The sequence below is a fragment of the Colobus angolensis genome, unplaced genomic scaffold, assembly GCF_000951035.1.
Source record: "Colobus angolensis palliatus isolate OR3802 unplaced genomic scaffold, Cang.pa_1.0 Scaffold7, whole genome shotgun sequence".
Lineage (NCBI taxonomy): Eukaryota > Metazoa > Chordata > Mammalia > Primates > Cercopithecidae > Colobus > Colobus angolensis.
This window is the reverse complement of record NW_012120709.1, coordinates 14,952,787-14,963,814: the sequence shown is the minus strand read 5'-3', so window position 1 is coordinate 14,963,814 and position 11,028 is coordinate 14,952,787. Positions and strand designations below refer to the sequence as shown.

General features: G+C 44.0%; 2 protein-coding genes across 2 annotated transcripts in view; one reads left to right on the top strand and one right to left on the bottom strand.

Moving 5' to 3' along the window:
• The window catches only part of EXPH5 (exophilin 5), a 103,032-nt gene that overhangs the window by 51,077 nt on the left and 40,927 nt on the right, over window positions 1–11,028 (top strand). The window lies entirely within an intron of this gene.
• Window positions 8,665–9,371, bottom strand: LOC105500983 (barrier-to-autointegration factor). Its single transcript, XM_011926678.1, has one exon. The coding sequence runs from the start codon at window positions 9,326–9,328 to the stop codon at window positions 9,059–9,061; it is 270 nt and encodes an 89-aa protein (XP_011782068.1). The 5' UTR covers window positions 9,329–9,371; the 3' UTR covers window positions 8,665–9,058.

Sequence of the window (11,028 nt, the reverse complement as noted above, 5' to 3'; positions counted from 1 at the left end):
GGGAGGCTGAGGCAGGAGAATCGCTTGAACCTGGGAGGCAGAGGTTGCAGTGAGCCAAGATTGTGCCACTGCACTCCAATCTAGGTGACAGAGCAAGACTCCATCTCAAAACAAACAAAAACAAAACAAAACAAAAATAAAATTGATGGGATGCCACTGATTTGTACTGACCTTCTCCTGTACAAGGTCCCAGGAGATCAAACCAAAATGGAAACACTCTTAAGTGCCACATGATCAAACTGAAACTTAAAAACAAAACCAGGCAAATCCCCAAATAGTCCAGATTTTCCAAAAAAAAAAACCAGCAGATTCACAACTAATTGCAAAGGGCCCAGCCAACGCCCATATGATAAGGAAGGCTTCCCTGCTTTAACCCTTACAAGGAAAGTAACCTGAAGTAGCCTGATGTTAATCAGTCCACTTTTTTGTATTATGCTGTTGTATTGTTCCTGCTCAAGCTATCTTGTAAAAACCCATTGTTCTGCCAGGCAAGATGCTACTCAATTCATGAATCACTAATAAATGCCAATTAGATCTTTAAAACTCATTTTGTTGAAATTCTGTTCTTTGGCCATTGCTCTTGCTCCTGCATGGAGCCTGGATGGAAGGGGAGCCAGAGTGCAGGGAGACAGATAGGGGCTTGTATTAGTCCGTTCTCACGCTGCTATGAAGGCATACCTGAGACTGGGTAATTTATAAAGGAAAGAGAGTTGATTGACTCACAGTTACGCATGGCTGGGGAGGCCTCAGGAAACTTACAAATATAGCGGGAAGGGAAAGCAAACATATCCTTTTTCACATGGCGGCAGGAGAGAGAAGTGCCGAGTGAAGTGGAGTAAACCCCTTATAAAACCATAAGGTCTCCTGAGAACTCATTCACTATCATGAGAATAGCATAGGGGACCTGCCCCCATGAACTAATCACCTCCCACGAGGTCCTTCCCCCAATACATGGGGATTAGAATTCAGAATACAATTCAAGATGAGATTTTGGGTGGGGACACAACCAAACCATATCAGGGCTCCTGCAGACATCCAGGTGAAAGATGGTGGTGGCTTGGGCCAGGGAGGTGGCTATGGAGATACTTGCTAGACTGCAGGCTCCAGAAAGGTGAGAATCTTTGTCTCTTTTGTACACTAATGTATTCCAAGCTGCTCGAACAGTGTATGATATATAGTAAATGCTCAATAAACTTTAGTTGATTCAATAGATGGTTATTTTCTGAAATTAGACTAGAATCCAGGTTTCAGATAAATAAAAGTATAAGCTGTTGATGTATGCTCAAATAATATGCCTTATTCAGATGTGGAATAGTATGTGTTTTTAGACATTTTAATAAAGTACATGCAATATTCTTGCAGTGATGTGGCCCAAACCGTGGCATCAGACAATGCATTCAGTGCAGTGTGAGAGTCTGCCTGGTGACAACAGGCAGTGAGCCTTGCCCAGTGCACTGCTCTTGTCTTGAACTTGCCATCTAAGCTGTGTTTGTGAACATCTGCACTGCAGTTTGTTTTCTCATGATCATGCGTTGATTTAAGTACAACATAGAAAACTGGGAGTAGATCTCTTGGGCCTTTGCCAAATAGCTGATGTCTTTGAGTTTCTTTACAGGATAAGGAAACCTGAGGATGATTCCCTCTCTTTTTTGTGGGGGGAGACAGGATCTCACTCTGTCACCCAAGGCTGGAGTGCAGTGGCATGATCTTGGCTCACTGCAACCTCTGCCTCTTGGCTTCAAGTGATTCTCCTGCCTCAGCCAGCCAAGTACCTGGGACTACAGGAGCATGCTACCACACCTGGCTAATTTTTTTGTATCTTTAGTAGATACGGGGTTTCACCATGTTGGCCAAGCTGGTCTCAAACTCCAGACGTCAAGTGATCCACTCACCTTGGCCTCCCTAAGTGCTGGGATTACAGGCCTGAGCCACTGTGCCCAGCCATGATTCTCTTTACTACCATAGACCTCTTTTGTGTTGGGAGTGGCGATATGTAATTCCCGCCCTCCAACCCCATTATCCCTCCACCACCTTTACCACCCATCCTGCATATTTCACAGGTCACAATGACAGTGTTTCATTTGTTCCAGGCACAGCTGTACGGGCCTTACATACATTAACTCCAGTAATCCTCACACAAGCTCCAGGAGATATTACTCTTATCCCCACTTTACAAATGTGCAAACTGAGGCACAGAGAGGTTAAAATCACACCCAGTTAATAAAGATCAGGGTGGCTGGGCATGGTGGCTCACATCTGTAATCCCAGCACTTTGGGAGGCTGAGGTGGGAGGACCACTTGAGGCCAGGAGCTCAAGACCAGCCTGGCCAACACGGCAAAACACCATCTCTACAAAAATTAACCAGGTGTGGTGGTGCATGCCTGTAATCCCAGCTACTCAGGAGGCTGAGGCAGGAGAATCACTTGAACCCAGGAGGCAGAGGTTGCAGTGAGCTGAGATCATGCCATTACACTCCAGCCTGTGCAACAGAGTGAGACCCTCTCTCAAAAAAAAAAAAAAAAAAAGTTCAGGAGCCACATTCATCCCAGGAAGTCTGATTTCAATTTAGTCTCAGTATTTTAATTTCTTCACTGGTAAAATAGGGATATTATCTACCTTCACAAGGGTTCTTGTGAAGTTTAAATTAGTTAATATGTGTAACATGCCTGGCCCAGGGCAAGCACTGTGTAACTGTTAGCTATGATTAGCTTTCCAGTATTATTCCTATGGAAAAATTGCTTTTTACATACATGAGTTTAATTTATGTATAGGATCACATCTTGCACTTATGTCAAATATCAACTGAACTGCTTCACAATGATGGCAAAATCAGTTGGTAGAACTCATTTATTATCCCCTAGATGGAGCAAATATAAAATGATCGACCATGAGTCAGGGACCATGCTAGGCCCTGGGGATACGAAAACAAATGAGACACAGCACCTGTCCTCAAGGAGCTGATGGCCTAGTGACACAACCAAATAGGCACAGGACAAGTAATTAAATGTGATTTGGTAAATACAGAAGTGACAGTGAGTGATTTCTGAGCTGGCTCAGGTAAAAGGTATAAATTCAAAAAGGGATCACGTAAACCTAGGAAGACAGAAGAGCTCTGATGAGCTCCAAGAGGGACTGACACTTAAACCCCAAGTCTGACCTCAGGATGGACAGCTAGTTCTTTCTACAGCGCCTTCTTGAGGGTGACTGTTGGTCAAGGGCGACTATTGGTGAGAGACCAATCACTGCGCTCTGAACCAGAAGGGAATTACACATCCTTATTTTTACTTAGATAACTTATCTTTTCTTTCTGTTGTGAGTTTCTGGATGTTTTGTAAAAAGAAACATCCAGAAAGATTGCAATGGTCAATTTATTGTATTTTTTATTATTTTTTTTAAGATAGAGTCTCACTCTGTCGCCCAAGCTGGAGTGTGGTGGCACAGTCTCGGCTCACAGCAACCTCTGCCTCCCCAGTTCAAGCAATTCTCCTGCCTCAGCCTCCCCAGGTAACTGGGATTACAGGCACCCGCCATTACACTGGCTAATTTTTTTGTATTTCTTATAGAGACAGGGTTTCACCATGTTGGCCAGGCTGGTTTCAAACCCCTGTCCTCAAGTGATCTGCCCACCTCGGCCTCCCAAAGTGCTGGGATTACAGGCATGAGCCACTGCACTCGGCCTTTTTTCTTCTTTTCTTTCACCCAGGCTGGAGTGCAGTGGCACGATCTCAGGTCACTGCAGCCTTGACCTCCTGAGCTCAGATTCTCCCACCTCAGCCTCTTGAATAGCTGGGATTACAGGCACGCACTAGCATGCCCAGCTAGTTTTGTTTGTTTGTTTGAGGTTTTTTGTAGAGACAGAGTCTCAGTACGTTGCTGGTCTCAAACTCCTGGGCTCAAGCAATCCTCCCGCCTTGGCTCCCCAAAGGTGCTGGAATTACAGACATGAGCTACCATACAATGGTCAATTTTTTAAATACAGAAAATATTGCTTTTTATCCTAGAGTAGGCAGTCTCTATCACAGCCATTCATGGAGCTGAAGTGGAATTTATTATCCAGCTTGGCTTAAAAGCTGGTGCCATTATTTTGTTGCCTCTCTTTGAGTCCTAAAGGCTGCTGCTGTTACTGTTGTTGCTTGCTTGCTTTATAAAGTTTACCACTTTTCTTTACCTGAGCTTCCCTTCCTTCAGACTTCCGTGTATGATTTAACTTTCAATATACTTGCTTGCTTTTTCTAATTCTTGCCCCTCCCTGAGTCTTGGCCATGGGCTGAACCAAAGAACAGGCTCAGATGTCAGGGACAAAGGCTCTCAAATATAACAATCTTTTCAGAAGATCAACAGGGAGAGAGACCAGGCCCCGGATGATGAAGCTGCTGGTGCAGCCACTGAGCCACAAGGCTTTCTCTTCCTTCACTCTGCCTCTTTCTGACAGGGACTGCACAACAGATGTTCTAAAACTTTCGCTGGAGGGTGAGCGGTAAGAAACCTGTTACCTGGAAGTATCACCTTTCTGAAGTAGGAGAACAGAAAGCCACACTCTCCCCAGGTGGTGAGTCTCTTGGGGCTTCAGGGTTTTGAAAAGGCTCTTGCTTGGACATCCTGATCCATCCTCCATTATGACACTGGCCCGACGTGGGATAAGTCTGACTCGGGATACAGTTCCTGCCCCATCCTCTCCATTTGTGCTTTTCCGTGTGTCGTGGTTGCTGGGCAGTATGACAAAATTATGTTTGGATTCCTGCGTGGGAGGAAAACTTTAAAGCTGCTTTGATCTGCAAATAAAGGGACAAATTCACTTTCACAGGATTCGGTGTAATTGGAAACTTTATTCTGGGGTTGGCTGATGGCTGAACTTGTAGGAGATCAAGGGACTATTTGGTAAGGCGTCCTTGAAGGCTGGAGTGGAGGGTTGATAGAGATTGGGGTGCTTAGCTGCCTGGAAGGAGAACAAGGTGTAACAAGACGGTCAGGTCAGCGAAGATGTAAAAGAAAAAAAGCGATGTGTGTACAGAAGCAAGGGAGTAAGAAAAGTGAAAGAGAAATGTCAGAGATGTCAGAGAGGAGATAAAAACAGAAGTGAGAACATCAAAAAGAGGAATGGATGCCCTTGGCAAGAGGAGCTGATAAAGGGAACTATTTTGAGAAACATTTGAGATTTTTCTGACAAGAAAATGGAAGCTATTCCTGGCTTAGGGAATTGTTTGTTTTCAAAACTTGCATAACTGCTCTCTCTTCAATCATATCTGAATTCTCGTTACTGCCTGTTTAATTGGCAAAAGTCACTGTAAGTTTATATCAATTGCATTGTTTATTAGTGGGATTAATAATGCTCACAGACAATGAGATATACGGTTAGGAGAACATAGATTTTAGACTCAGAGGCGTGTGGGTTCACGTCTCAGTTCGGCAGCTCCAGCAGAAGTGCCATGTCCTCTCTGTAAATGAGGACGATGCTAGAGTGGTGTTAGGGTGAGGACTGGCAATAAGGACTGCAAAATCCAGCAAGTGGCAAGAGCTCAATTCATATCATCGGTTATTATTTTTATTGGTATTATTTCACCCAAAGACAGGGTATTTTGCCAGATTATATCTGGAGACCTCTTTCGGCTTTATAAGATTTCTCAATGATTTGGAAGTGGTGTAGGAATGGTGAGGTTTTTCTGATCATAGGTTTTAGACTGGGAGATATCTTCAAGATAACCTCATCTGTATCCATGTTTTTTTCAATTTATACATAACGAACCACCCCAAAATTTATTTTTATTTTTATTTATTTATTTTTTTGAGATGAACTCTCACTCTGTTCCCCAGGCTGGAGTGCAGTTGCACAATCTTGGCTCACTGCAAACTCACCTCTCAGGTTCAAGCAATTCTCCTGCCTCAGCCTCCCGAGGAGCTGGGATTACAAGAGTGCACCACCACGCCCGGCTAATTTTTGTATTTTTAGTGGAGACAGGGTTTCTCCATGTTAGCTAGGTTGGTCTCAAACTCCCGGCCTCAAGTGATCCGCCTGTCTTGGCCTCCCAAAGTAGTGCTGGTATTTCAGGTGTGAGCCACCGCTCCCGGTCTCACCCCAAAATTTAAAGGCTTAAAACTACTTCTGTTTATTAGCGTAGCATTCTATGGGCTAGCCATTTGGGCTGGACTCAGCTAGGTGTGTTGCCTGGGATCCCACACTGGGCACCACTATGATAGCTTGGCTGGGTCTGGATGGTCTAAGAGGCCTTCACCCACATGTTGGGTAGTTGGCAATGGCTCCCTGCTGGGCCTTTTTCTGTGCATGGTCTCATCCTCAAGGAGACCAACCCAAGCTTCCTTATACAGAAGTCTCAAGGTCTCAAGAGGAAGAGAGCAGAAACTGTAAGATACATTGAGGCCTGGATTCAGAAATCTCAGTTTCACTTCCACCATATTCTATTGGTTTTAGCAAGTGCAAGTCTGGCCCAGATTCCAGGAGGAGGTGAAGGGAGGTGCCTCTTAACAGCAGTTGTCCTGGGTCAGTCTCACTTCAAAGGCCAGAACTCTTTCTGTTTTGCTTCTTTGGTAATAGTAAACACAATGCCATCACTGACTACCCGAACCTTGAATTTTCTGGCTGTTGACTGTACCTGTTCATCCACTTTCCTGACAACCACTAAGAAAGAGGTTAAAGAGACCTCGCCTCAGCCGGGCACGGTGGCTCACGCCTGTAATCCCAGCACTTTGGGAGGCCCAGGCAGGTGGATCACGAGGTCAGGAGATCGAGACCATCCTGGCTAATACGGTGAAACCCCGTCTCTACTAAAAATACAAAAATTAACCAGGCAAGGTGGCGGGTGCCTGTAGTCTCAGCTACTTGGGAGGCTGAGGCAGGAGAATGGTGTGAACCTGGGAGGCGGAGCTTGCAGTGAGCCAATATCGCGCCACTGCACAACAGCCTGGGCGACAGAGCGAGACTCCACTGCCAAGGAGTATACCTCCAGGAATGATAGGAACTGTAGAGGAATTCTTTGCAAACAATCTACCCATCATTTATTCCTCTTCGACAAGTGGGGAAAGAAAAACCAAGAAAGTTAAATATTTGGCTAAGATCACCCAGCTAGAACCTGACACTACTCCTGGGCTCTGTCTCCTATCTGATAGTAACTCAAGAATGGGCCAGGGAGGGTTTCATTAACAAGGAGCAGACAAGTGGGGCCAACGAATTACTTACAAACAACGACCGGGAGATAAACGGACAGCTATCATTTACTGAGCATGTTCTAAATGGTTAGTACATAATTAGTTTGTCATGGAGAAAAGACGGGCACAAAGCCTTGCTCAGAATAAAGACAAACAAAAGTGACAAGCAAAGGTCAGCAAGGACTAAGCTGGGAAAGACAAAGAGGAGGGGGAGGTGGGTGCCATAACTCAAGGCTGGAAATAAAGGAAAAGTAAGTTTAACTCAGGAATAGGAATATAAGAAGAGTGGCGTATTCAAGAGGTGCTAAGGTGAAATCCAAGGCAGCATTTTGCAGACAGATTCATGTGAATGAAGAAAGGACATTTTGACTTGGAGCAGAGGGCTGGGTCTCTGGCCCAGCAAGAAAAGACCTGATTTAATGTAATCAAGTTGATCAGCCTCAGGGTAAAACAAATTAGAAGTGTAGACAACAGTCCCTTGTGATATGTTGAGTCAAGCTGGACTAATTAAGCAGGCAAGCTGTATATTAGTAATTTCCCTGTATGTATGTCATTCTCAACCCGGAGGTTCTCGTTGGCATAAAGTGGACTGTACGTCCCAATTGCCCAATTGGCGCTGAATATATAACAAGCCCACATGGAAGAGGAAGAGCCTTGTGCAGGCTGGTTATGAAGTTGGTTGAATTCTGCTTACAAACAAATGTTATCTTTGTCAAACTGGGACTAGCGGGAATAGAAAGTACTGTCCTCAAGATTCATGTCACTGCATTTCCATTTTATGTTTAGATTTTTTTCTTACTCGCTAATGTCGAGCTTGTTTGATGGTTTTTTTAAGTAAATGAACAAATCTAGACCACTGATTTTATAATTGTTGTGCTCCTTTTAGTACCAGAAGCTCAGTAAACCATTGTAAATGTACGAACTATACTTCCTGGGGATCTTGGGTATGTAGGGTTAAGAAGATGAATTACAGGTACCCAGAGAGTTTGAGTTTAGACTTTTATGTCATATTTTCTCTTCCTGGGTCACCCTTACATCCAAGGCCAAAACTATTTCTGTGTTGCTTCCTTGGTAATAGTAAACATGATGCCATTATCAACTACCTGAACCTTGAATATTCTGGCTGACGACTGTACCTGTTAATCACTTTCCTGACAGCCATCCCTGGAGTCATCCTTGAAATATTTCTGCTTTAAAAATATTTGAATTTCTTCAAAATCTTGCCCCCTTCATGTATCTGCATGCCAGTACTGTCTGAGAATTTCATTTCTCACTATATTCAGGAAACAAATACTAGCATAAACGTATCCACAGATTATTTATATTTTACTTCCAACAGCGCTAACCAGAGTAGGGTTTGTATAGCTCAACATTCAAAATTTAATCAAAATGAAAGTCAATCTCATCACAATAAGACGATGATCAAAAACAGGAGAAAAAAGTCAAAAACTTTCTTATTTAAAACACATAAGAAAAATGAGCTTTTTTAAATTAAACATTTCTTTTTTTTTTTTTTTTTTTGAAAGCCACTGACTTTATTGATCTAAAAAACTTTACAAGGACAGTGACTGTTCTGCCCAAAAATGAGCCAAATGGTATCAAACGGACTGAAAGTGAGGGTCAGGGGTGAGGGACGGGGCCACGACTCCATTCAGGAAAGCTGGTAACTGTCACCAGGGAACTGGCAAGGGAAAAAGGGCGGGGGAGGCATGCAAGAGCGAGAATCCAAAAAAGTTGAAATGGTGAGGGGAGAAAACTCCCAGAAGACCCTGGAGTACGTCGGAGGCGAGTACGACAACAGCAATCATCTTTTCCTTCGTAGAGGGCAGGGGAGGAGTCCCTACTCGGCTGCAAACTCCGGATGAGGGCTGGGGATTGAGAGCTTCCCAGAGAGGATCACAAGAACGCGTCGCACCACTCTCGAAGGCATCCGAAGCAGTCCCGGGACTGCTTGGCGTTGGCGCCACACGTGTCCTTCAGCCATTCCCGGAAGAGGTCTTCATCCTTCTTTAGCACCAGAAACTGGCCAAGGACAACATAGGCCTTGTCAAAGCCCCTCTCCTCCAGCTTCTTGCCCAGAACTTCACCAATCCCAGCCAGGCTCCCCACTGGCTTCTCCCCCATGGGCTCTGCCACGAAGTCTCGGTGCTTTTGGGAGGTTGTCATCTTGATCAGGCTTAATCGGCAGCTTCAGTTCCCGTAACGGTTCCTCACATTTCTTATTCCAATAAAGAACTCTGAGACACTGAGTTTTTTATTTTTTTTAAAGATGGAGTCTCACTCTGTCACCCAGGCTGGAGTGCAGTGGCGCAATGTCGGCTCATTGCAACCTCCCTCTCCTGTGTTTAAGTGATTCTCCTGCCTCAGCCTCCTGAGTAGCTGGGATTACAGGCACCCACCACCAAGCCTGGTGTATTTTTTGTATTTTTAGTATTTTTATTTTGTATTTTTAGCAGAGATGGGGTTTCGCCATGTTGGCCAGGCTGGTCTTGAACTCCTGACCTCAGTGATCCACCTGCCTCAGTCTCCCAAAGTGCTGGGATTACAGGCATGAGCCACCACACCTGCCTAAGACACTGATATATAAATTGACAAAATATACAATTGCCAAATCACAAAGTATAATTACTAAACAGACCTAAAGGAAGAGTTCAAGCCTTCCTATTATCAAAGGATAACATATTTTATTAAACAAAGAAAATAAAGATTCTTAAAAAGAAAAATAATTACTAACAATTATAAATAGTACCACCAAAATATTAAATTAGAAAAATAAAAATACTTGAAATAATACCTTGTCTTCTAAGGATGCCTAGTGGCAGACTTGTACTTTGCTGGCATAAATGATATTGGTGGAGCTATTTTGGTAGTATGTATAAAGAATGACAAAAAGGGCTAGGGTCTGTTGTTCATGCCTGTAATCCCAGCACTTTGGGATGCCAAGGTGGGAAGATCAATTGAGGCCAAGAGTGAGAGACCAGCCTGGGCAACAGAGTGAGAGTTCTAGCTCTACAAAAAACTAAAATATTAGCTGGGCATAGCAGCGTGCAACTGTACTCCTAGTTACTCAAGAGGTTGAAGCAAGAGAGTCATCTGAGCCCAGGAGTTCGAGGCTGCAGTGAGCTGTGATGGCACCACTGCACTCCAGCCTGGACAACAGAGTGAGACCCTGTCTCTAGAAAAAATAAAATTTAACTTTTAAAAAAAAATCACAAAAATGTTTTGACTCTTTGGCCCAGTCATTCTACTTTCGTGTCTGACAGACACTGTAAAAATAGAAAATGCACAATATTATTTATTACAGCAATATTTATAAAGAAAATTCTCGGCCGGGCGCGGTGGCTCAAGCCTGTACTCCCAGCACTTTGGGAGGCCGAGACGGGCGGATCACGAGGTCGGGAGATCGAGACCATCCTAGCTAACACGGTGAAACCCCGTCTCTACTAAAAAATACAAAAAATTAGCTGGGCGAGGTGGCGGGCGCCTGTAGTCCCAGCTACTCCGGAGGCTGAGGCAGGAGAATGGCGCGAACCCGGGAGGCGGAGCTTGCAGTGAGCCAAGATTATACCACTGCGCTCCAGCCTGGGCGACAGAGCAAGACTCCGTCTCAAAAAAAAAAAAAAAAAAAAGAAAATTCTCAATGTCCTGGATAAGGAGAATAATAAATAAAGGATGGAAAACATACTAGCCTGAATATTATGCAAATACTTAATGATTGCTCTGAAGATGAGTGATGTTAAAGGTGTTATTTAAGTTTCGGTAATGTTAAGTTTTTGCAGTGTTAACTTTTGGGTTTTTACAGATTATATATGCATGATATCTGTAAGTGGCATCTTCTTTTTTTTTTTTTTTTGAGACAGAGTCTT